Source organism: Cetorhinus maximus, chromosome 19, assembly GCF_964194155.1.
Source record: "Cetorhinus maximus chromosome 19, sCetMax3.hap1.1, whole genome shotgun sequence".
Taxonomy (NCBI): Eukaryota; Metazoa; Chordata; class Chondrichthyes; order Lamniformes; family Cetorhinidae; genus Cetorhinus; species Cetorhinus maximus.
This window is the reverse complement of record NC_135897.1, coordinates 38,732,927-38,760,470: the sequence shown is the minus strand read 5'-3', so window position 1 is coordinate 38,760,470 and position 27,544 is coordinate 38,732,927. Positions and strand designations below refer to the sequence as shown.

The following is a 27,544-nucleotide window of genomic DNA, read 5'->3' as shown; positions in this document are numbered from 1 at the left end:
AGGGAATCAAGGGTTATGGGGAAAAGGCAGGAAAGTAGAGTTGAGGATTATCAGATCAGCCATGATCTCAGTGAATGGCGGAGCAGACTCGATGGGCTGAATGGCCTACTTCTGCTCCTACGTCTTATGGTCTAAGCCGCAAGGAGAAATTGGAGAGCAAATCAATCCTAATCTACATTGTATTCACTTTTACATTGTCAACCTTGAATCAGCTGTAGCACTCTTTCCTCTGAGTCAGAAGATCGTGGGTTCAAGCCTCAATCCAGAGACTTGAATATGTCATCCATACTGACACCTCAGTGCAGTACTGCACTATTGGAGATGTTGTCTTTTGGATGAGGTGTTAAATGGAGACCCTGTCTCACATGGATGCAAATGATCCATGATACTTTTCAATGAAGAGCAAAGGATATCTCCCAGGAAAGCAACCATTTGGTGCAAAGTGTGTTGACAGGTAGTTCTAGAGCCCTGAGAAAAACTCTGCTGGCAGCTGAAATGAGAATAAATGCAGAAGTGGGAGGTGAACATTTTTCATTTGGACAAGTGATACCAACAGGTCAGGCAGCATCTGTGAAGAGGGAAACAGAGTTAATGTTTCAGGTCTGTTGTACTACCTGTGACTTCCAAATTAATGAAAAAAATTGATTAGCTAAACATACAGTAATGTGACTTTTCAAGCCCCCTTATCTCCAAGTGATCCTTTAGCTACCACATTGATATCCTGTTAGGTAACATGCAAATAAACAGAATTCTATAACTGAGCGGGAACTCAGAAAATTTACAAATGTGATTTAAAATTGAGTTCTGTGGTAGGTTCCAAAAACGTAAAATAGTAAAAATTGACATAATTTACAACAAAATATAGTCCTGGATAATCCTGCAAAATATTTGGGATGCTGTGGTACAGAACAGAAAGTTTTCATTAATTTCATGATTAAATTGTATAATTTTGTTGTTGAAGTTTGCACCAGTTTGAAGTATTTCATCTACCTCGAGTACTTTCAATGGATTGAATACCTGGCTGAAGGACAGAAGGAACAATATAATAAAAGCAAAATACTGCGGATGTTGGAAATCTGAAATAAAAACAGAAAATGCTGGAAAAACTCTTCAGCTCTGAAGTCATATGGACTCAAAATGTTAACTCTGTTCCTCTCTCCACAGATGCTGCCAGCTCTGCTGAGTTTTACCAGCATTTTCTGTTTTTATTACAGAAGGAACAAACCTGCTTTTATATAATTCCTTATAAAGCCTTCAGGATATCTCAAATACTTTACAGCCAATGGATTGCATTTTGGAGAGTAGGCATTGATATGCAGGCAAATATGGCAGCCAATGTGTGCAAAACAAGGTGCAACAAGCAAGTAAGGAAATCAAGGGTTATGGGGGGAAAGGCAGGAAAGTGAAATTGAGGATTATCTGATCGGCCATGATCTCATTGAATGGCAGAGCAGAGCAAATGGGCCGAATGGCCTACTTCTGCTCCTATGTCTTATGGTGTCAAAACTATGAAATTCAATGACAAAATCAGGTAACAAAAAGTGAAATAAAAAGAAACATAGGATAAAAGATGTGTAACAGAGACCAGAATCCATTAAAAGCATAGCTGTGTTCAAATAAAGCAATACTTAAAATGCTGAACTTCAAATATTTTAGAACAGAAGCAAAACCTCAATAGAAAAAATAAGAATTTTGGTTTTCTTACTATTTTACCAAAAAAATCTCAGTTGTGGTCTATTTCTGTCTCACTAGTGGAATTTAACTGTACAAACGGAGAGGAAAATATTTCTGCAGATATGACAGAATGGACAATTTATTAAACTGCTGAGGCCATCAAGGCATAGCGCAGTGCACCCTGATGCACCAATATGCCAAACTAGTGTTTTCTTTTATGTTGAAACTCCTGTTACAGGTCAGATGCTTCTCAAAAGGGCAATGATTCCCATCATGTGGTGAGAGCAAGGAATTCACAAGAATTCAAAGTGAGCATATACTTTCAAAAAGATAAAACCCTGAAGCCAATCACAATGCTACTTTGCTTCGAAACAATTGAACAGTGCAGACGTGAGACCGAGGCTGAGCTCCCCCCCTCCTTCAGGCGGTGTCTGGCCCTGCCTTAGCCCTACTTGTCTCTCGGTTTCTCTCTTCAGGCCATGGGCTCCTACCTGTGGCCGCTTCACTGAGTCTTGAAGCCCGGTCCCGACGATGAACCTGGCAGCAATGCTTCCACTGCTGAGCCCAACTCCATCAACCCAGCACTGCAGAATGACCTGGGTTCTAATATCAGCCATCTCATGGCCCTCAACCTGCACTGCATCTGCTTCCTGGCCAAGGTCCATGAGGTGGAGCAGCTCAGATGAAGTAATGGACTGGTGTACATAAAATAATATTTCAACAAAGCACTTTTCCAACACAGATTTTCATATTTATATGATGCATTGTTGATCTATAATGTGAGAGCTTTAAAAATTACATGCTGAATGTTACTATGCTGCTTTATCGGTTTTGTTATTGTTGGCATCTAGAGTCATGTTAAACTAAAAGTGTTAAGATGGGAATATATTGGAAAATACTTTGGGAATCATTGTCATAGGGAGTGCTGGAAAAATTGGAGAGCTAGGTTTCAAAGACCCACTTTCATGTATTTCCAAGCAGCAGGCACAGAATAGCAGTGGCAGGAGATTGGAAAACAGGCACGTGTGCACTTCACAGCTCGTGTGCATGTAGCACACCGAAGAAAACTTGAACAGCTTGCAAGAAACAAAAGACCTTTTGGTAATCTAAGGGAATAATCACAAACAAAAGAACCTTTTCATTTAACAAAGTTCACCATCTACGTCATTCTTCCTTTTAGTTTCATGATTGAATCTATGTTGCCAGTGAACTCAAAAGATAAAAACAAAGATCCACACTTTATAAAGATCTTCCCAGTTTACAAAAGACAAAAGCACAAGGGTCACAAATTTTGGGAAACTTGATTTTTCAACTCCAGATAAAAAATATTCCACTTTTATATGACAGCATTTTTAAAAGGGCAGAGTCTTTATCAAATAGTTTTAAGGAAACTTTTTTTTTGTAGATTAAAACAGAATATAGTAAATAATCTAAATAAATAAATAGCACATGCATGCCTAACTGGCACGAGGTCAATGTACTGAAACGTGGCTCTTCTCCCTTCTTAAAAATAGTTGTTTCCCAAACTTTTTTTGATGAATGTAGCACTCCCCTAAATTAACAGAAATATAAATTAAAAATTGATCAGATTTCTAAAATCAGTGCTGGATCCAAGAGAAATTTAACTGATAATTTCTGTACTCAATTAAAATACAGATGATAACTGGAGGATATTTTATGCTTCGCTTCTGGATTTTGTATTTCAAAAAAATGATGCCTGGAGCAGGAAAAATGTACAATGGGGACAGGGTTGGAATTGCTCATCATTAGAAAAAATATCAAAATGCAATTCTTTCAGTCATTCAGCAATTTTTGAAATCACATATAACACACCCTTTTCAAAAAGGTATCAGCTAACTTCCACCTGCAATAATAAAACAGTTGCTTTTGGAGCTACAATATGAAGAAATAAATGTCAGTGTGTAACCTGATAAATCCTTCAAAAACTAGACAACAGTTTGATAAATGTCAGTTCATGAGATGTAGCGATTGCTGTAAGTCTTATCAAAGGAATAATCTTAAGGAATTTCTATGCGTAGGTGTCACCAACAAAACACTTCCAACAATAGCGTATTTACGTTCTTGAAACAGTTATCAGGATGTCCAAAGTGATGCCAACATTCTTGAAAAATCAACTGACAATGGCATTTAGTTCTTGGCTTTTCCCTTTTTAACTGGTAGTTGGCCAGTTGCTTCTAGGTATTTATTGACCAGATCTTCCTGTACACTGGGCAGGGATGGCTGGTATCTGCTGTAGTCCATTGTGTATTCACCTTTGCCCTGGAAAACATAGTTAAAGAGGTTATAACAAAGCTTGCCTTTTTTTAAAAAAAACCTTTGAAAATATTCACCTATTTACATGTAGTAATTATAATCAGTTCAATCATGATCACGTCATAATTTTTCATTATATCAATTATAAATGAAGTCTGAAGCTTTATTTATCACCAATAACAAATGTTACAACAAACATTTATTTTAAGAAATTAAGAGAATGAGTAGCCTCAGGGGAGCAAGCGATGAAATTGAAAGCTATGTCAACGAGGCATTTTTAAATGCTTGATGATATACCTCGGTGCAAGATCGCAGTTCTGTGGCATATCCAAACATGTCATTTAGTGGTACCTGTAAAACAAGTAAAAACATTTTTTAAGTCTTGTATGATGACAATATTGACAGTAGCTGGCTCTTCATGTCAAGTTCTATTACCTCTCATTCAGCTAAGGATGAGCTATTGTATAACTTGACAAGACAACCAAAGTAAACCACAAAAACTGTTGAAATGAACAATTCTGAAGAGAAAGTTAGTAATTCCCATATGTGGCTGTTTAACTGATATTTTTGACAGCATAATCATATAGGTATCCTGTGAAGATTATTATAGGACTTAGCACTCGGATGTTAGATCTACTGGTAGATCTAAGTCGCATTCTACCAACAAAAATGAAATGCTAAATACTGTACGCCAACATGAAATTCCCACCAGAATTATTTATTACTGAAACCAAAACAAAGATTGGCTTCACGTGTTTGTAGCTCTTTATGTAATATCATTAGGACCTTTCCATCAATTGTCAGTAAAATTGAATATACCTAAATGTGAAAATTATTCTATTCTACCATGTTCAATTATTACTCAAACAAGTAAATTTCCCATGGATAGAAAAAGACAAACATGGAATGAAAAAAACCCATCCTTCGAGTGTGATTAAAAATATCCAAAAATCTACAGGGCAGCACTTTAAAAATTATTTTTTGTTTTGGAAAGCAGGAGGATGCCAGTACTTTGAAGGGCCATTAATATCACATGATCAGGGAATGCCAATACTGCCACTGCAAAAAGCAATGTTTCTTCCCACACTATTCTAAATTCCTTCTATCTTTCACAACATTCTCCAAAGTAGTATTTTTTATTTAACCATCATTTATTTGAAATAGTTTTGTAGTCACACAATCACGAATGTACAGTGAATAGCTGAACAAAACAAAATATCTACATAAGGCAAAATGTGACTATGGTTATTCAATAGTGATATCAGCAATTTTCCATGAAATAAAACTAGGCAATGCAATGTACATACATCAGCATAAAGTGTAAAGTATCCCTCTGCTCCATCCTGGCCAGTGATAACACCATGTCGACGATTAACTCCAGCAATAACAGCTCCCTGAAACTCATTTGGTGCAACAACCTCCACTGACATAATGGGCTCCAGAATAACCACACTAGTCTTCTCCATAGCTAAGCAACAGAAACAAATAAAAAGCAAACAATTATTTCACGCATAAGGTAAGTGCCGGGATTACACACCTGCAGGGAATTGGGAAGGGTCTAGTCAAGGTACTCTCGACATCATGAGTTTCAGGTAAATTTGATGGGCCAGCTGCTCCATTCCTGCCTGTTCACATATTCAATTTAATCTCTAATCTATATGTATATGAAGTTTTACATTAGATATGTTTGTAACACTTAGCTGGAAAGATTCACCTGCAAAATATCTATTTCTTTTATGTTTAGATGCTAGCTGATCAGCCTGTAAAAGCACTGGGAATATGCTGGTTTTTTCACAAACAGTTTGTGAAAGTAAATGCTGAAGAATTCATGTGCAGTCAAGATTTCTGATCATGCTGATTTCCATAAAAGCTCAGGCAGCATCCTTATGACACAATAAAATACCTCTGGTGTGAATATTAAAATCTGAAGCACAGGTAAAATACTACTTTCATGATTCCACATGGCTTATACATACACATTACAAACATGAAATTGGAGTGAAAGTAATATGCGAAACATGACATAAAATAAGAAATTACAAAATTAGTTCTGTAATATAATTGCATTTTCTTGCAAATAATCTTCCATCTATAAATGCACACACAGTTCCCATTGTAAAAAGAATTTAAAGTAGTAATTTTTGGCATTTGCTTGATATAACGTCCAATGTATAGTTTTGAAGTTACCAGGATGTGAATTATCCATCTATGGACATAAAGACATACAGGTTCAGTATGAAAATCTACAAAACTAAATCAGCGTTTGTTGAAAGGAAATCACTTGCAATAACACCACCTGTTTTTGCAATGAAAAGCTACACTAACACTTTATTTTCTAAGGAGTTGGGAAGAGTATTGAGACCATTTATTGTTAGTATTTTGTGTTTCTATTAGCTGTTTCTCTGAGCTTTACAAACCCTGTCTGACGGCACCCTCTCCAGCTCTGATGAAAGAGATTTCATTGGAATCTACTATGTGATGAGCACCATCTTCCAATACAAATCGTACTCCGGAGATCTTGTGAGCTGTAAGCGGACCTTTTTCACAAGCTTCAAGAAATCCCTGCCAAAATAATGCATAGCACATTATTATGACATTTACAACATGTTTTTGGTTGTACAGCTATCGCTTTAAACAACATTGATTTGAAGCATGGTACAGACCTGAATATTTTATTATATATTTTAGATTTCCCTTTCAATTTATTAAAAAAGAGGTACACAGATCAAGGTGGTCCCAGGTTAGTCCATTTCCTGTACTGAAATAACAGATGTCAGTCAGAAAAATGATGCAGGCATTGCAATTGGCTTTGGCGTCACATACTAAAAATGGTAAAAGTTAAAAGTGGGCAAATTAAGTAAACTGTACCAAAACAATTCAGCAGAAGTGCCATAACTAATACAGACCCAGAGTGAAACAGTCATATGCAATGATTATGACAGAACTATAACCATCTTCCTTCTAACTATATAATTGCCAGTCAATGAAAAAAATCCAAAAATTTCTAGAACACCGTCTCACTCAGTACATATGCCATACTATTTAATAATTTTAAAATACAAAACATTTACAGCTTGCAATCTCAAGAGCTGTGACTTGCGATGGTAAAGGTTGCAGCACATCAAGGGTTGAGATCATTGTGATGTCATCTCATGCCCAAAATATATCCCTGCCTTAAATAAGCTCCAAGTCATGGATTGATTTCTTTAATACAATTATTTCTTACTTTCTTATCAGCTGGGATGAATAGAGAACCAGTAAATTGGTTCAGTTTGTGCCTCATTCTCAGTTAAGGATGGGTTGATGATGCCAAGTGGAGCACTGGTTTACAGACAGCCAAATTGCTGAACTACAAGCTGTTCTTTTGAAATTGTTTTTTAAAATGAAATGGATTTTGGATTAAAGACTAAATATAAAGGACTTTATACATTTTATTTCCCTATGTCGATGTGAAAGAACGAATGCCCACAAGGAAGGATTACTGAGGAATAAGATACTTTTTCACTTTCTGTTCTTGAGACCAAGATACGGCTCACTTAGGTCGGATTAGCTGAAGAGCCATGTTCCCTCCATAATATGCCATCAATTGGACAACCCTCTGAGGAGTACCAGGTCCATTTTCACCAGTGTGAATTTCTTCTATTTCCCCCATCAGTCATCTTGTGGTCTGAACAAAATGCCAATTAAGTAATAAATGAAAAGCTTTGCTTTGTGTTTTCATTGGGAATCAGCTTAGCAATGCCCGCATTCATTTCACGCTATATCCTTATAGAGAATGAGACCATTCTCATTCCATCAGTTTGGGTGGATTTGAATACTCAATCGGGAAAGGAGAGGTTGGCAAATTGACTGCACGACCATTTCCCCTAGCTTATCTCTAAATTACAACTATATACAGGCTAAAAAAACTGAATGTGGTTTATTGTTTTGGTTAAACCCAGCTAATATTTTTATTGCCATAAAATTCATGTGTTCTGTCCCAAATTTAGATATAGTCCCAATTTTCCTGTTAAGTACAATGCAGTTGACAGGCTTCCCCTATATTTTATTGGCAAACTTCACAAGTTTAGTTTCGTGGCAGTACTGGGCAGCAATTATTCTGATTCAATTTCTCTTGAAAGAAATTATAAAATTATTAATTTCTCCCCACTAGAAGCCAAGGTTTCGAGGTACAATAGTTTAGGATATTTGGCAATATTACTAGAGGCAAACAGAAGTCAGTCTAAGATGCAGGAGGTGGTGAAGTAAGGAGATAATCAGATCCGTTACCTTCTCAATGGCTGGTATAAACTGCTTTGGTACATTTGTTCCAATAGTTCTGTCAGCAAATTCTAACTTGGTGTAGTTTTCAGGGTCCAGAGGTTCTAATACACCAATAACTTTGCCGTACTGGCCTGAACCACCAGACTGCTTCTTGTGAGTAAATTCAAAGCTAGAAAAATAAATGAAAAACATAACTTGAAAAATAATTCTGTACATAATCTGTAAAAGTAAAACATTTCTCTTTTCATTAAAAAAAAGTAAAAAATTATTTATTTCTTCACGGGATGTGGGAGTCACAGGCAAGGCCAACATTTATTGCCCATCCCTAATTGCCCTTGAGAACACGTGGTGGTGAGCCACCTTTTGAACCGCTGCAGTCCATGTGGTGTAGGTACACCCATAGTGCTGTTAGCTTGTTCCAGGATTTTGACCCAGCGACCGTGAAGAAATGCAGTATAGTTCCAAGTCAGCATGGTGTGTGGCTTGGAGGGGAACTTGCAGGTGGTGGTGTTCCCAGATATCTGCTGCCCTTGTCCTTCTAGGTGTTAGAGATCATGGGTTTGGAACATGCCGACTAAGGAGCCTTGGTGAGTTGCTGCAGTCCATCTTGTATGTGATACACACTGCTGCTACTGTGCGCCAGTGGTGGGGGGAGCGAATGTTGAAGGTGGTGGATTGGTGTCAATCAAGCAGACTGCTTTGTTAGTTTAGGCTATCTATTATGAGATAGGTGCAGATACTGGACTTGTTTTTTTATTGATTATACAGTGGTAATATTTGAGCCTAAAGATGAAGGATATCTTAGATTAGTTTTATCCTGCAGCCAGATCCTGGGAGCGTGAAAAAGCTATATAAAAATGCATTTAAAAGTAGAGATGGTGTTTGGGACTGTAGAGTTACCTCCAGGCAGGGAGGCATCCAAAGGAATGGGCCCCACTGTAACAACACTATTTTTAAAAAAACATTTATTTCTTTTTATAATAATTAATCATTTAGCAATAGTATGATCTTTATAGTATATCCTTCCTGTAAACCTAACTTTTCTACAGAGCTGACACATATTGGCTCGTTTGGCATGCACAAAATACTGGCATCATAAGAAATAGGAGGCATAGACCATTCGGAGGAGGTCTTGTGGCGCAGTGGATGGCATCCCTGCCTCTGAGCCAGCAGCCCCAGGTTCAAGTTCCACTCCAGGACTTGATGGCCAAGGAAGGTGCATTCATAACTTGGCCAAACAGGCTGAGCATCAACTTGTAAATCCTTCCAACAGGTGCCAATGGCAGGCGGTAAGAACGGGAGAGATTCGTGGTCAGCCATGTGATGGAAAGAAACTGAAGCCTCGAACATCAACATCCATTGCTCCAGGCTACAACATGCATGTAAAATGTATGTTGGCACATCAGCTTGGAATCTTTAAGGGGGTCAATTGGCTGTATGGCCTGTGTGGATCAGATTGATGTCAATAGCACTGGATTTGATCCCCATTCCAGCTGGGGTTATATCAGGACCTGCCTCCTTGCCCTATCATCCGTGGAGGAGATTACGGCACTGTGGGTCAGACCTGCCAGCGGACAGAGAACTCAAGATGACGACGAAGAAAGACCATTCTGCCCCTCGAGCTTGAACCACCATTCAATAACATCATGGCTGATAGTTTGACAGGGCTCACAAAGGTTTGAGTAATCACTGTAACTTCTGGAATGTTTTCCACCATCAGTTACAAACAGTAAAATGAAAGGCAAGAACTTGTTGACACTTGGGGAAGATGTAGTGAGAATATCAGGAACTGTCTTCTAACATTAACTTCTGTAACTCATAACCAACAAAAAGTTTAGCATGGATGATTTAAACTGGAACAGAATTTTCCAACTTGGGGAACTGCTCACATTTTCACTTTCTTGCTAACCTGCTGCTTTATTAAAATAAATTGATTCTCTCTGAGAGAACCATGTCCAACACTCCATGCAAACCAGATAAAGAATGGGAGAAAGGAATGGCAAGTTGCAAAAGAGGAAAACAACTGAAAACATGGCTCTTCCTTATATCATGGTTGATTTAGAATCAAAGTTAGGATAAAAGCTGGAAATTCTCACTATAAAGTAAACTAATCAATTGCCAGAATAAGTCCCAGATAGGTTTTTCCTATTTCCTTCTCAGCAATGTAGCTAGTTCAGATAAGCAAATATCTGAAGAAAAGCCCCAATGTGACTAATCAAATTCAAAACTCTAAATCAAAAGCATTGTGCTCTATTGCATGACCAGTGGCAACATCATGTGCTAACAGGGCTCATGTTTTCTATTTCAAACCTCAGAGCTCCAGTCCAACAATATAGTTTCTGATAATCTTAATAGTTCATCTCTATTTATTTTAATTCATCTGGTTAGCAATTTAAAGAATCATGTTAGAACAAATTGCACAACAGTCAACTGAAAACTTCTTGATCAATATTCAGTGATGAAATAAAACTTAATTCTTCAGTGCGGATGCCTATTACTCACTGATTTGGAGCACGATTCCCTGCTAATATCCACACAAGGGTACAGTCAGCAGTTAAACTGACCCACACAAAGCTAAACCTTCCAATAAATGTCAGGTTTCAGATGCATTCATTGAGCACTGGACTCATGGTACAAAAATGTCTACTGAACACACCAGATTGTAAATGATCTATTTTTCCCAATTTCTGACTAATTCTATACTCTTTTTGAAATAACAAATTCACAAATCAAATGATTTGTATTTGAAATTAGTTTTAGATTTCTAAACTAACACAAAATAGGAATACTAGACAGGAACACCTGTAAACTGCATCAGTTTTTTGAAATACTAGCTAAACTCCCAAAATTTTTGACCATTCTAAAATGGTCCACTTTACTCACTACATTGAACATGTATTACAAAAGGTCAATGAGGGAAAATTAAATTGCAACTATCATTACACATAACTGTGTAATTAAAAAAGCAAAAAGTTGTGGAAATTAACATGATCACAGAACAATATTCCTTCCTCTCACTACTGATAAATTAAATGGGGAAAAGCACTTTAAAACATTGAGACTCTGAACATGAACTTTGGCTCAAGTTCAAAAGTTAGAGGAAATCTTTTTTGTTGAAAACAAGATTAGCAGAATGAAGTCAGCATTACATTCCAGAATATATTAATCAAGTGCAGTAAAGTTAAATCCAGCTTAAAGGCAGAAGTGTAAACTTGTTGGAAGTAGTCATTGGACAGTGACAAAGTCCATGAAACATGAGCATTTATTACTTGAATATATAATCATTAAGATTGTGAGGGTGCTGTGACGCAACTGCTGAAGCTATATCTTCCACACAGTAAAGGCTCAGTTTAGCTTACAATTGGGTTTGCTCAAAGATGTACTTACTGCTATGCTTCATCGTTTGTTTCTTACCATTATCGTATGGAATGCCAAAAATAACAGATCGTTTAGACCTTTCAGTTACTGCTGTTGAAATTCCTACAAAAGCCCGCATTGCTCAACAAGCTGCAAGTGTGGCCGTTCATTATTTAAACTATCGTTATGGATCCCCAAATAGAGTTTATGAACTACATGAGCTGAAGAAAGCCTATACTGAGGTAAGATTTTTTTTTAAAAAGAAACAGTACAAGTAACAAATTTAAGCCACTTGCTTTCTGAACATCTAGTTGAAAGAGATCTTTTTAGTGTCCTTATGTTTTCTCTAATAGATGCTATAAAATATAGAAACTAATTTAAATGTGCTGCGGCTATCAAATTGAAACACAAGTATTATTTATAAGTTTCATACAACATGTTCCAGTTAAAACCAGAAGGACAGAATTAAAATGCAAAGCACATGAACAGGGAGATGGCAAATGCCTTTGTTTATTAGAAAAGTTGCTGAATTGAAACCTGTATGCAAGCTAGATACATTAATTTGAATAACATGGGAACTCAGGAGCAGACCATATCTAATTTCCAATAATCATTTTTTAGCAAAAGAAGCTTACGATGTGCTCACTAGTTTATATCAGTGACTTTAGCTGACACAATTTTCAGTTTAATATTAAACTCCATTGCTTCAGTAAGCTTATGAAGGATAGGTGCTGGATTTGGAGCAGAATATTGCTTTCAAATTTCAACCACTTCAATGTATTCAATTTCAAAACAATAATAAATAAAATCTATGAAGAAATTTGCTGATATTGGTAACTAAGGAAAACTCAAAACTCCTCTATCCTGCGAAGGTCAGAGTGGGCTGGGCTATTTAACAGTACAAAAACCATTTTGTATTCTAATCCATGGCACTTAGCAACTAAGAATTTTCTCACATGTTTTCAACCTTGAAACACTGTTTAAACTTCCACCTTAGAAATCTAAATAATGAAACCAAATATTATAGTATTTATCCATTGTTTCAGCTTGAACATTGCACAAATTGTACGAACAGTTTTTGAACAAGTCTTCTATATATCAATTAGTCAGTTTTCGCTTGATAGAAACATAGAAAATAGGAGCAGGAATAGGTGATTCACCCCTCCAAGCCTGCTCTGACATTCAATATGATCGAGGCTGATCCTCTGTCTCAATGCCATACTTTTGCGTTCTCCCCATACTCCTTAACGCCTTTAGTGTCTAGAAAGCTATTTTCTTCTTAAATATATTCAGCGACTTAGCCTCCACAGCCTTCTGTCGTAAAGAATTCCACAGGTTCACCACCCTGAGTGAAGAAATTTCTCCTCATCTCAGTCCTAAATGGCCTATCCCATATCCTGAGTTTGTGACTCCTTGTCCTAGACCCGCAGCCAAAGGAAACACAATCCCTGGATCCAGTCTGTCCAGCCTGTCTGAATTTCATACCTTTCAATGAAATCCCCTCTCATTCTTCTAAACTCCAGTGAATACAGACCTAGTCGACCTAATTTCTCCTCATGCGACAATCCTGCCATTCCAGAAATCAGTCTGGTGAACCTTCGCTGCACTCCCTCTATGGCAAGTATATCCTTTCTTAGGTCAGGAGACCAGAACTGCACACAATACTCCAGGTGTGGTCTCACAAAGGCCCTTATGGCTGCAGCAAGACATCCTTGCTCCCGTACTCAAGTCCTCTCACAATGAAGGCTAACATACCATTTGCCTTCTTAACTGCTTGCTGCACCAGCATGCTTGATTTCAGCGATTGGTGTACAAGGACACCCAGGTCCCTTTGTACGTCAACATTTCCCAATCTATCACCATTTAAATAATACTCTGCCATTCTGTTTTTCCTACCGAAGTGGATAACTTCACACTTATCCACGTTAAACTGCATGTGCCATGTATTTGCACACTCACTCAACCTCTCTAACTCGCCTTGAAACCTCTCAACGTCCTCCTCACCACTCACATTCCCACCTAGTTTTGTGTCATCAGCAAACTTGAAAATATTACATTTGGTTCCCTCATTCAAATCATTGATATATATTGTGAATAGCTGGGGCCCAAGCACTGATCCTTGTGGTACCACACTGGTCACCACCTGCCACTCCGAAAAAGACCCATTTATTGCTACTCTCTATTTCCTGTCTGCTAACCAACTCTCAATCCATGCCAAAATATTACCCCCAATCCCATGTGCTTCATCCTTGAACACTAACTCTTATGTAGGACTTTATCAAAAGTTTTGTGAAAATCCAAATACACCACATCCACAGGTTCTCCTTCATCTATTTTGCTAGTTATATCCTCAAAAAACTCTAGGAGTTTTGTCAAACGTGATTTCCTTTTGGTAAATCCATGTTGACTTTGTCTAATCCTATTGAAATTTTCTAAGTGTCCTGTTATCACGTCCTTTATAATAGACTCTAGCATTTTCCCGAGTACTGATATTAGGCCAACCGGTTTGTAGTTCCCCGTTTTCTCCCTCCCTCCTTTTTAAATAGTGGAGTTATATTTGCCAGCCTCCAAACTGCTGGGACTGTTCAAGAATCTATAGAATTTTGGAAGATGACAACCAATGCATCCACTTTTTCCATGGCCACCTCCTTTAGTACCCTGGGATGTCGATGATCAGGCCCTAGAGATTTATCGGCTTTCAGTCTTATTAATTTCGGCAGCACCATTTTTTTAGCAATACTATTTCCTTCAATTCCTCCTTCTCACTAGACCCTTAGTTCCCTAGCAAGTCTGGGAAGTTATTTGTGTCTTCCTCCATGAAGACAGGACTAAAGTAGTTGTTTAATTGCTCTGCCATTTCCTTGTTCTATATTATAAATTCTTCCGTTTCGGACTGTAAGGGACCTACAATTGTCTTCATTAATCTTTTTTTTTTACATACTTATAGAAGCTTTTAGTCTGCTTTTATGTTCCTTGCAACTTTACTCTCATTCTATTTTTTCCCCTCTTAATTGATCTCTTGGTCCTCCTTTACTGAATTCTAAACTGCTCCCAATCCTCAGGCTTGCTATTTTTTCGAGCAACTTTATATGACTCCTCTTTGGGTCTAATACTATCCTTAATTTATTTTGTTAGCCATGGTCGGGCCGCTTTTTCTGTTATGTTTTTGTGCCAGAAAGGAATGTATAACTGTTGCAATGCATACATTTGTTTGTTAAATATTAGCCACTGCCTATCCATTGACATGCCTTCTAATGAAGTTTCCCAATCTATCGAAGCCAACTCACCCCTCATATCTTTCTTTTGTTTAGATTTAGGACCCAGTTTCAGATTGGACTACTTCACTTTCCCTCCTAATTCTATCATGTTATGGTCACAGTTCCCTAAAGGACCCAACACAAGATTATTAATTAACCCCTTTCATTGCACAAAACCAATACCAGGATAACCTGTTCCCTAGTTGGTTCCTCGACGTACTTGTCTAAAAAACCATCCTGTCCACACTCCAGGAATTAATCTGCCACAGTATTGTTGCTAATTTGGTCTGCCCAGTCTATATGTGGATTAAAGTCACCCATTACTGTAGCACCCTTGTTATATGCATCTCTAATTTCCTGTTTAATGCCAACCCCTCCCTTACTACTACTGTTTGGAAGCCTTTAGACAACTCCCTCTAACGTTTTTTTGCCCCTTGTTGCCTCTTAACCCTACCCAGACTGATTCTATACCTAGATTTTCTGAGCCAAGATCATTTCTCACTATCGCACTGATTTCATCTTTAATTAACAACGCCACCTACCTCTTTTTCTTTTTTGCCTGCCCTTCCTAAATATCGAATACCCTAAGATATTCAGTTTCCAGCCTTGGTCACCTTGCAGCTATGTCTCCGTAAACGCAATCGTATCGCACCCGTTTGCATCTACCTACACTGTTAATTTGTCTACCTTATTGCAAATGCTCTGTGCATTCAGATACAGTGCCTTTAGATTTGCTTTTTGATCTTCAAATTAATAGCTAAATAGCCAATCATTCATGCTGTCGACCGAAGCCAGGAAATTGGAACAGTTTTTGTAAAATTAACTCATAGGATGTGCGCTTCACTGTCAAGATCAGTATTTGACATCCCTAATTGCCCTTAAGGAGGTGATGCTGAGCCACTTCTTTGAACCACTGCAGTCCACTTGGTCAAGGTAATTTCATAGTTCCAGGAGTTAAGCCAGCGACAATGAAGGAGCAGCAATATATTTCCAACTCAAGGTAGTGCGAGACTCAGGGCGGGGGCAGCTTAAAGATGATGGCATTTCCACGCACCTACTGCTCTTGTCCTTCTAGATGGTAGAGTTTGAGATCGTCATGATCTCGATGTAGACCATTAACTTTTAAAAAGAAATTTAAACTCCCAGTTATTACCCGAAACTACACAACAATTCACAGTTTAAACAAAAACTTTTACTGTACAAGAATCAAACAAAGTACTACTAATTTAACTACAAATATTCCATAAACTCTTAGACTTTAAACCCAAAAATAACAGACCACTCCTGTTTTGTTTTTAATTCCACCCTACTGTTCCGCCATAGTTTCCAGGGCCTTCAGGGTTCTTTCACTTCTCCTGAGACTAAATTAAGGCATGCTACAGCTCTGAAAAATTCACTTTGACTCTCCCCAGTTTCCCAGACTGGCACTCAGGCTCCCAGGGCTCGCTCTCTCTGTGAGGATTCCACTGTCGATCTCTTCCACTAGCTTTACCAGGCAGATCTGACAATTGTAATCGCTCATGAACTTAGACTTTTCATTCTGAGTATGGACCCCACTCTCGATTTCTGCTTAGTGACTCCAATTTAGGAACACCCCTGGTTCCTAATGGCCTCTCTGCCCCTTGTTCTGGCTGTCAGCAGATACACCACTGCTTTCTCATAGCCTTCCAAGTTGATGCACTGTTTGTGTGAGAAAAACACAGATAAACCCAAAACAAAAAACTGCCTTCTTGCAATCTATCCCCATGGCAATGTGCCACACCTGGGGTCTCCCCAGTACAGATTTCAATTACTAACTTAAATTTTAAGCCAGTTCTTTGAACTGAAAGTATATGGATGCTTTAAGATCTCCCTTTGTTTACCATTTGCTTTCACACCTTTCTTTGATATGGGATCCACATGAATAATTTAAATCCCTCATGAAGGCAACTGTAAACATATCGGCTGGGATTTTCCGTGCCCTCCGGTGTCAGGCGTAGTCGGTGGCATGAGCGGACAACATGGCGTGATCGGTTTCACGATGGTGTGAAACCAGTTTGTGATTGTCTGCTCAGCCCGCTGATGGTGGGCCATCTCCACCATCGGATGTCGGGAACCTCATTGTAATAAATCAGCATATAATTATTAGGCCTGGCCACTGGATCATCTTCCCACATCAGTGGGAAAACACACCAACATGTTTCACAACAGCACATAAGCGACATGCACCTGGCAGGCTGCACTTCACACATGGTTTGTTTGCCTACCTTGCTTTGGTCAGCACTCGCAGTCATCAGTACCAGGCTTCACAGACAACACCACATCACTTTTAGAGGGGCTCACAGGCAGGTCTCCAGCTACCAGATCAGTCATATGTGGGTGGCTTTTCAATGGCTGCAGGGCTAGTGCTTGCTTGGCGAAGGTGGAGAAGTGGCCTCAGGCAAGGGAAGAAGCTGCAGGACAAGAACTGTACTGGGGAAAGAGGGTAACCCAGTGTATTTGTGGGGACACTTATTGATCTGTGCAAGTGGCCTCAAGATGGTGAGGGCTGAGGAGGCAGCCTCCAGAGGAGATGAGGCCATATGGACACGTGAGGATATGTTTGTGAGAATGGGTGGTGATGTCCCTTGAGCAAGCAGTGAGTGAGATGCCAGTGAATGTGTGATGGGCTTGAGTGTGTGAGTTTAGAGTGATGAGATGGTTGCCATATCCTGGCTGCATGGATGAGATCATTCATCCTCTATCCGCATTGGATGGCCAACCTCTTCTGTGCAGCACTGGCACTGATCATCACTGCCACAGCCTCCCAAGCCTGGTTGGTCACGCCACTGCCCATCCTGCGACTGGAGTGGGGCTACAGGACATCGCGGCAGACCTCCACGGTGTATAAAAGGCGTTCCAGTGACGCGTCACTAAACTGGGGGCTGCAGTCTTTTTGCCTTCCGTGAACATCTTCCCTGCTGTAGTTGTGAGCTGGAAGCACTGAGGTGTGTGCGCCCAACTGGAATTTACATATAGCACCCAGCTTGATGAAGCAGCGCGAGGTGACGGCGGGTAGGCAAATGAGAGCCCGCCCGCCATGGCAACTGTGTGTTTGGGACGATACAGTGTGAAAACCCGCCATTGCAGTCGGTGGGTAAAACATCGTTTTACTCGCCCGCTACTGCATTTAGTGCAAATCTGGGATGATTCCACCCAGCGTCTCTACCAAGACTCAGAAAGGGGCACTTCTAACCTGGACCTTGTCAGACCTTTGATGTGTAAATACTTTTAGGTGATCTGGCAACTTCTTAATCCCAGAATTTCCATTACCTTACATTTACAAATTTAATTTCCCCCAAAACTAAAATTATATTCATACAACAAGTGCCTATGCATGTTACAAACCTAATTTATAGTCGCAAGCATTCAGCTTAGCTGAGAAGTGAAAAATGTAGGAAAAAGATTTTCATGTAACTGAGTGATTTGATTAGTTCACATTTTAAAATTTGTAGTTGTTGCTGATTGTCATTGTTAGACACTTATTTTGAACTTAATGATCAGTGATTTTCATGCACTTCTTGATCATATTTGCTCTCTGCCAATGACTGCTGTTGAAAATAAGTTTTGAATCATAAAAGGTTCCATATTTCACAATAATGATTCGCTTAATTATATACCTCATGAGTATCCCTAATTTTAATCATTTGTGGTTGTGCCTTCAGCTGTCAAGGCCCTAAGTTCTGGAACTCCCTCCCTAAATGGCTCTATCCTCCATTAAAACACTGCTTAAAATCTAACTCTGGCCAAACCTTTTGCCATCTACCCCAATATCTCCCGATTTCAGTGTCAAATTTCGCTTTGCAATGCTTCTGTGAAGTAGCTTGGGATGTTTAATTACAGTAAAGGGGTCATATAATACATATTCTGGATTTTTTTTGTCTGAATACTTTCATTTTTTTTGATTCAAATGCCTCAGATTCTCTGAAATGTCTAGCCTTTCAGTTGATATCCTTTCTCTATCAGCTGAAAAAGCTTAACAACCAATCAGCATTCAGTACAGTACATTGTATTACAGGATGTATGGTATTATGAATCACGAAAGGAAAAGCTAGGTTGGTTTGGCAATATCGTCATGGCTGTCATGGATTGGAATGTCATTTGAACACATTGGTTTTACGTATTATTCCCAATGTTTAATTCAAGCACGTGGAGGTTGTTTTTAAACAGTCATTTTTGTTGCCATTATTACATACCATGATAGACAACACACAGATGGTGAACTACAATAAAATCATGGAGGAACTTCAACTGGAGTGCTTAGAAAAATTTAACTTGAACTTTAGTGATGATAGATTTTATTTCACCGATTCTATAGGACTGTGGCACATCCAATTTAAAAGTACCTTGTGCAGAGTTCAATACAACCTTTTGGCTCTGCACTCCCTAACGTATCAACAGGATTTAAACCCATATATTCTAATTTTGCACAATTTGCCAAGTGTACAAAAATGTTCTGACCAATGCATATTGAATTGTGTATATTGAATTGAATTGTTCAAGATGGAAACTCCCCGCCATCTTCTCAAGGGCAATTAGGGATGGGCAATAAATGCTGACCTAGCCTGTGACATCCTGTAAATTATTTTTTTTTAAAATACTGTTAATATCAAGCTTGACCTAACATAAACCCAGCCAAATAAATTATTTTTCTCTCCAGGTGATTTTGAATATAGTACACAAGTACCACCTAGAATTTGAAGTGAAAAATCAAGAAAGCTCTTCAAACGTAAGTAGAATAGTAACAATATGGTTATGCCTCACATGCAACATTCACTGTCTAAATGACTCACAAATGAACTTTTAGTCATATCTTCTGCTTTTGATAATGTGTTTTTGGCACCAGGATTAAGTGACAGAACTTTGGTATCTTTCACTGCCCATTTAAACACAAGTAATTGAACTAGAATAAGTAGTTGCCTCATATAAATAAACACAATCCAGCTAATACAAGTGCTATATGTACTACTAAAAGAACTAAACTCAACATTACAATAATTGTTTCTCACCACAGGTTATTGCTATCTGTACAGCTAATGTAATCTTCCATAAGAAAAAAGATCCAGACACAGCTCTAAAGTGCAATCTGAAAGATGATATGAAGGACACCTTCGAGAAAGATAATAGATTTTACCTCAATTTGCAGAAACAGAAGTACCCTATGGTTGGCTACAATATCCCAGGTACAAAGTTTCAGTCACCCATGTCACTTAACAGTTGAATTAGTTATCAAGCTGATTTTTAGAATTCGTGACTTGATTTCTAAATTTTATTTTTTCAAAAACGTGTTTCATTTTCTCCCTGCATATTAGATAATTTTGGATTTGTGGATCCTAAAATGATGCCAATCTGGCTCCTGGCAAAAGTTAGTGCCAGTTATATCATCTGGAAAAAATCCACTGAAGTCACGAAGTATAATATGGTTCGAATCCAGAAAGTTAACCAATTGGTATGAAATTAAAATATCATCTTGCCCCTGAATATATCTGTATTACGGCATTTTCATCAAATGTTTTAGTAACCAAACAACTCTTTTCCAGATAAGAACAGACACATTTCTTCAGTTTATCTACACAATTCTTCTCCATGAGTTGCCAACCCAGGTAAATTAATCAACAAAAAAAAACTGATTATCTCTATAGTGACCACTGAAATCCCTTTCACAATGATCATTGCCAGCACATTAATTACATGTTCAGTGATGCTATTTTTTCTGGCCTGAACAGGAAACAGTCACTTGCTCTATGTGGGTGATGTGGCACCCCAAACAATCTCTGACTGTGAAATACTTTTGCTTGTCGTCTCCATCTGAAAGTTTTCCTAAAGAATCAAGATTGGAGAGATTCGAAGGGTCGGGATCGGAGAGATTCGAAGGGTCGGGATCTGAGAGATTCGAAGGTTCCGGATCGGAGAGATTCGAAAGGTCGGCATTGGAGAGATTCGAAAGGTCGGCATCGGAGAGATTCGAAGGGTCGGCATCGGAGAGATTCGAAGGGTCGGCATCGGAGAGATTCGAAGGGCCAGGATCAGAGAGATTTGAAGGGTCAAGATCGGAGAGATTTGAAGAGTCAGGATTGGAGAGATTCGAAGGGTCAGGATCAGAGAGATTCGAAGGGTCAGGATCGGAGAGATTTGAAGAGTCGGGATTGGAGAGATTCAAAGGGTCAGGATCGGAGAGATTCGAAGGTTCAGGATTGGAGAGATTTGAAGAGTCGGGATCGGAGAGATTCGAAGGGTCAGGATCGGAGAGATTCGAAGGGACGGAATCGGAGAGATTCGAAGGGTCGGCTATGGACGGTTTTCTCATGAACTGAGTGCTAACCACTCATGTAGGGCAAGTTACATTTATTGAAAATTATGATTTTCCATTGTACTTGTGGCACATTAAAGACGACAATCTGAGAAAGAGGATATTACTAACCTTGCATCTGAATTGATTTAATTAATACTTGTAACTCACAATGAATGCAACACTGCTGCTTTAATGTTGCCATAACATTTTCATATTGCATTTTCGACTATTGATATAAAAATATATTTAAATGGCACAAGATATTGAAACTGCAGTCAAGCCCATAAGGTACCTTAATGTCAGATTATTAAAACCACTGTTAATCTCAACAGTTCACTCCATCAATGAAAGATGCACTGCTATCTAGAAATAAAGAATGCTTAATGAAAAACACTTTGTGAACAGATTTATAAAACTGCATGCAAGCTGGAAGATTTGATATGGTTTGATAGGGTTCAACCATCATTCTTTGTATGAGATAAAATTTCTGCTGAAGGGTCATGAGGACTCGAAACGTCAACTCTTTTCTTCTCCGCCGATGCTGCCAGACCTGCTGAGTTTTTCCAGGTAATTCTGTTTTTGTTTTTTATTCTTTGTGTGAGGATGAATTCTTTTCAGTGAATCAAGATATCCAAAACTGGTACTTGGAACCCTGTCACCTCGAAACATTTTCCTCCACTCAACAACCATTTCTCCCAAAAACAGAGACATAGGCAGACAATTTAACAATCTTAAGACATAAGACATAGGAGCAGAAATTAGGCCATTCGGCCCATCGAGTCTGCTCTGCCATTCAATCATGGCTGATAAGTTTCTCAACCCCATTCTCCCGCCTTCTCCCCGTAACCTTTGATCCCCTTACCAATCAAGAACCTATCTATCTCGGTCTTAAATACACTTAATGACCTGGCCTCCACAGCCTTCTGTGGCAATGAATTCCAGAGATTCACCACTCTCTGGCTAAAGAAGTTTCTCCTCATCTCTGTACTAAAAGTATGCATTTCTAAATTTGAATAGTATCAGAATTTTTTTTTAAAAGTTTGCAATCCAATCAACAGGATCAGTTGACACAATGTGATTGGCTGTAGTGCCACCAGGAATAGGTCGCTCAGGACAGAAGTTCATTGTATGGGTGATGGTCTGCCTTGATGGCCATAGTCACACTTTGAGCTGTTTCTCATGTTCCACTTGTATCAAGATGACAATGTAACTTAATTTTGGTGTCAGCTTAAGTTGTCAGTTACATTTAAGTTAAGAACGGGCTCATTTGGTTCATGTGGTTGCAATATTCTGACTGCCACCTACCCAGAGTCATCTCTTTTATCTGCATTTAGAAAAATACCTCTTGGACCTACACACTTTTAGGTGCCAAACAGGGATGTAAATTCTCACCTTATATATGCAAATAATTCCAGCACTATCTAACCTCCTACATTCTGTGCAAAAGTCTGATCCCTGTTTCAATCATTTCTGAGGAGCTATTTTTTTTTAAACATCAGTACTAAGTTTTACTTTGTGCAGTTTAAACTTTTGGCCTCTTGTCCTACTGTCATGGTTTAACTTGGGAGTAGTGTTCCAGCTTTGCTTTTTCTGTACGGTTTAGTTCTTTCTTATTTGCCTGCTTTTAAGACTGCAATATCCAAGTTTCTGAAGCGTTTCCTCAAAACTCAGTCCTCAGCAACTAGAGATCAACTTCATTACTTTTCACTGGACCATCTCCTGGACTTTAATATCTCCTTTGCATCTTACCAACCAAAATTAGATGTGGTAGTCAAGATGCTGTCTGATGAGTGGACTGGCCAATTTTAGCAGGTCGTCTTCAAGTTGTTTTCTAATGATTTAGTTATACAATTCAATCCACCACAGTTATATAATTCAGCCCACTTGATCTGTTGACTCTTCTACATTAATCCAATACTACAAATGCCAAGTCTAGCACCATCCCTGGTTCCATCAGACTGGAAATTGGGAAATGTAGCCTCTCTATTCAAGAAGGGAGGGAGGCAGAAAACAGGAAACTATAGGCCAGTTGGCTTGACGTCTGTCGTGGGAAAGGTGTTAGAATCGATCATAAAGGAGGTTATAGATGGGCACTTAGAGAAACTCAGAACCACAGAATCTCACAGCGCAGAAGAAGCCCTTCGGCCCATCGAGTCTGCACCGACACGTGAGAAACACCTGACCTACCTACCTAATCCCATTTACCAGCACTTGGCCCATAGCCTTGAATGTTATGACGTGCCAAGTGCTCAAGGTAATCAAGAACAGTCAGCATGGTTTTGTGAAAGGAAAATAATTTTTAACCAATTAATTGGAGTTCTTTGAAGAAGCATGTGCTGTGGGTAAAGGGGAGCCTGTAGACATGCAGCACTTGGATTTCCAGATGGCATTTGATAAGGTGCCAAAGTTTATTGCAGAAAATAAAAGCTCATGGTGTAGGGGGTAACATATTAGCATGAATAGAAGACTGACTGGCTGGCAGAAAACAGAGAACATGCATAAATGAGGTTTTGATCAGCAGGATGCGACGAGTGAAGTCCCACGGGGGCCTCAACTTTTTACAATTTATATCAATGACTTAAACGAGGGGAGTGAAGGCATGGTAGCTAAATTTACAGATGACACAAAGATGGGTGGAAAAGTATGTTGTGAAGAGGTTATAAGGAAGTTGCTGGTGAATATAAATAGGTTGAGTGAATGGGCAAAAATCTGGCAGTTGGAGGATAATGTTGGAAATTGTGAAGTTGTTCACTGTACTTAAAGGGAGAATGGCTGCAGAATTCCAAGGTGCAGAGAGATCTAGGTGTCCTAGTGAATGAGTAACAAAAAGTTCTTATGCAGGTGCAGCAAGTAATTAAAAAGGCTAATGGAATGCTATCCTTTATTACGAGAGGAATTAAACATAAAAGTAAGGATGTTATGCTTCATTATACAGGGTATTGGTGAGACCACATCTCGAATATTGCGCGCAGTTTTGGTCTCCTTATTTAAGGAAGGATGTAAACATCTCGAGGCAGTTCAGAAGAGGTTTACTAGATTGATACCTGGAATGAGCAGGTTGGTCTTATGAGGAAAGGTTAGACAGACTGGGCTCCTTTCCACTGGAGTTTAGAAGAGTGAGGGGTGATTTGATTGAAGTATATAAGATCCTGAACAGTATTGACAAGGTGGACGCAGAACGGATGTTTCCTCTTGTGGGCAAGTCCAGAACTAGGGGGCACTGTTTTAAAATTAGGGGTTGCCTTTTTAGGACAGAGATGAGGAGAATATTTTTTTTTAAAAGTGGGTTGCGCGACTTTGGAATTCTCTGCCTCCGAAGGCTGTGGAGGCGGGGTCATTGAATATTTTTAAGGCAGAGGTAGATAGATTCTTGTTAGGCAAGGGAATCAAAGGTTATGGGGGGAAATAGGAATGTGGAATTCAACACACAAACAGATCAACCATAATCTTATTGAATGGCGGAGCAGGCTTGATTGGCCTACTTCTGCTCCTATTTCATATGTTTGTATCTCCTTTATTTTTGGTTACTTCAGCATTATTCATGGAGTATGTGCAAAAATGTATTGCAATCTTCATTCTGCACATTCTCACACACGGCACAGCTAGAACTTCTCAGTGTGGCAATATCAGACTTGTATCTTTCTAACTGTGGCATTATGTGTTGATGTTAGAATGCACAGTGCCATTGCACTGCCACTTAATGGAAACTTTTTACCAATATGTCACTGATATGTTTAATCTATATATTTCCCAGCATCAAGATCCATTTTTTCCCCACCAATTGAACAAATAGTGATTATGATTTTTAAACATCAATACGTTAATGTAGTACTACACGAATCAAATTCTGGAACTTTACAACTGAAGGGCTAGAATGTAAAGAGAAGGAAGTTTTGCTACAGCTATACAAAGCCCTGGTAAATTACATTTGGAGTACTTTGAACAGTCCTGGACAATCCACCTTAGAAAGGATATATTGGCCTGGGAAGGAGTGCAGCACAGATTCACTAGGATGTTAGCAGGTCTCTTAACGGTTAGATCAGCATAACAGATGACATAATCTAGGTCTATAATCCCCAGAAGAAAGAATGCTAACGAGTAATCTTATTGAGCTTTTTAGGATTTTGAAAGAACTTGACAGGGTTGATAGAAACTTCTTCTACTGGTGGTGGAGTCTAGCAAAGGGTGATAGAAGTGTGGAGAACTCTCCTACGAAAAATCAGTACATCCCAGATCAATTAATAATTTTAAATCTGAGATCAATAGATTTTTGCTAGCTAAACATATTGAGGAATATGGAGTCAAGGCAGGTGGATGGAGATCAACCCTTACAGATCAACTATGATCTTGTTTAATAGCAGTATTGGTTCAAGGACTGAATGGCCCAGTCCCAGCTTTTTAATGCCCCAGGAAGGTTCGGGAAGATTTTGTTTATAAAAAGTAAAATTTGTCTCAATTAAAAAGGATTCCAAAAATATTAAGCAGTGAATGTGGAACTCAGGCAAGATATGGAAATCAATCTCTCGAACTTCAGTTATGCCAAAAGTAAAATACAATTTAAATTCCAAAGTAGTTAATGAAAAATAAGTCCAATAAAGTGGTAGTTATGAAGCTACTTACGGAACACAGGTAGAGATGGTTTCTCTGAAGGCAACTTTAGGTTTTCCCATTACACAGGGACAATTGTATTCTCTTTCTAGTCTCTAAATATCAAACAGAAGATAAAATAATTAAACACCATTTATGGCTTCATTCAAAGCAATATAAAGGGACTACCATAAGAACTATATAGCCTCTTTTATACTGGTACTGTTTTAGCCCCGAGTTTGGGAGACCGGTGCTCATAAGCTGGTTCCTAGTATTTACCTGACTTCAGTCAGATCATCAAACCTGGAAGCAGATTCAACAGCCCAAATCTGAAGGCTCATGAGATGCCATTCTCTCAGAATCTTAACAAAACCATGCAGCTTATAAAATGTTTGACATGTAGAGATATGTACTGCCAAAGTTAATAAACCTCAGATAATTTTCTCAACCAGTATGAGCTGAGTTGTGCTCACGACAAATCAACAGCAAACTTGCCTGGAAGTGTCTTGAAAAACAAATAGATGCTTTCCACTGACGTTCAGAATTAAAACTTTCTGTTTGAGACATGCTGATTAACAAGACATAGTGACAGCAAAATGACCCATTCAGCACATTGTCACAGCTTACCATGACTCCTCTTTGCAGGAGTCAGTCAATGAATAACAATATAACAATCTGTAACAGGAATATGATAATGTAAGTAGTTTACCAAATGTACTTCCTATTACTGGCACATCCCAGCAATGAAGTAATGGAACTACCATAAACAACACAACACATATGAATTTATAATCAAGTGAAGCAATGCAGGGGCATGGCTACAAATTTATGACTTGCAAATTAGAAGTTCTGGTGTAGGCTGTTGCACACTGGTATTCTGTTGCCATCGTGGGCATTGCACAGTCAACTATATCACTACAGCAATAGCTTAAGCTTTAATAAGCTTCTTTGCTCAGTTTAGGTCTGCTCTGATACAACAAGAGCTTGCTCGTGTTTTCTGAAAGAGCAAAGGCTCTTCAAAAACTAATTTGATATGATTTTTGTTATCCATTCAGCTGTTAAAGCTCAACTGAATGAGTACATTTAATTTGAAAAAGAATCAACGTTACATTCTAGTACAGATGGAAAGATGATCTGCTTTCATGGCTGCCCACAAGATCCTAGTCGAAACGAGTTTGGGTAGTGTAAACAAAATTCCTATGAGGCCTTGGTCTACAGAATAATTAAGTCTCTGACAGGCTATAATGATGACTTTGGAATTTCTCCAATGTGGGTGCATTAAGTACTTCTGAAATTGGGGCAGAGACACATCATTGATAAAAAGGTTGAAGGAGATTCATTTTTCATTTGGCCGCTCTATTTCAATCCTGTCTTGATCATAACACAAAATTGATTTCACAATGCCCCACTGGTAGTCCTGAACCTTGGAGATCAGGAGTCATATGGACTCAAAACGTTAACTCTGTCTTTCTCTTCACAGGTGCTGTCAGACCTGCTGAGTTTTTCCAGCATTTTTTGTTTTTGTTTCAGATTTCCAGCATCCGCAGTATTTTGCCTTGACCAAATCTCCTGGTCTCCAGAGATGTGACTGAGGACATGTGTTGGACCCTGTGAAAGTCCTGACTTTCCCAAGACCTCCTTGGGAATTGCCTGGGAAGTTTCAACTTCTGATGGGCAATTCCCCTGCTTCCTGGGAGCCTCCATGAGTGTCACTGACTTGGAGTTAGAGTCAGAAACTTTGGACAGTTCCGCAGTACTTACCTGAATAGTTACCCAGGAAATGTCTAATATCAGGGTAACAACAAAACCAGCTCCTTAATCA

The 27,544-nt window shown here is 38.8% G+C and overlaps 2 protein-coding genes across 4 annotated transcripts in view; one reads left to right on the top strand and one right to left on the bottom strand.

Annotated features, from left to right (window-relative positions):
- The window catches only part of lxn (latexin), a 38,184-nt gene extending 16,658 nt beyond the window's left edge, over window positions 1–21,526 (top strand). The window contains exons 2-7 of one of the 3 annotated variants that reach the window (XM_078563753.1): window positions 11,701–11,810; window positions 19,504–19,572; window positions 19,858–20,026; window positions 20,156–20,292; window positions 20,384–20,446; window positions 20,570–21,526. In XM_078563753.1, the coding sequence (XP_078419879.1) occupies window positions 11,701–11,810; window positions 19,504–19,572; window positions 19,858–20,026; window positions 20,156–20,292; window positions 20,384–20,446; window positions 20,570–21,157 (1,136 nt within the window). In that variant the 3' untranslated portion in view covers window positions 21,158–21,526. Of the gene's footprint in view, window positions 1–10,543; window positions 11,811–19,503; window positions 19,573–19,857; window positions 20,027–20,155; window positions 20,293–20,383; window positions 20,447–20,569 lie in introns of those variants that run through there. The other 2 variants (XM_078563752.1, XM_078563754.1) reach the window with 2 other exon arrangements.
- Window positions 2,894–27,544, bottom strand: part of gfm1 (G elongation factor, mitochondrial 1) — a 72,018-nt gene continuing 47,367 nt past the window's right edge. Inside the window, exons 13-18 of the mRNA XM_078563749.1 lie at window positions 25,756–25,838; window positions 8,218–8,380; window positions 6,366–6,510; window positions 5,256–5,416; window positions 4,246–4,299; window positions 2,894–3,954 (exon numbers count right to left, since the gene is read on the bottom strand). Of these exons, the coding sequence (XP_078419875.1) occupies window positions 3,823–3,954; window positions 4,246–4,299; window positions 5,256–5,416; window positions 6,366–6,510; window positions 8,218–8,380; window positions 25,756–25,838 (738 nt within the window). The 3' untranslated portion in view covers window positions 2,894–3,822. The remainder of the gene's footprint in view (window positions 3,955–4,245; window positions 4,300–5,255; window positions 5,417–6,365; window positions 6,511–8,217; window positions 8,381–25,755; window positions 25,839–27,544) is intronic.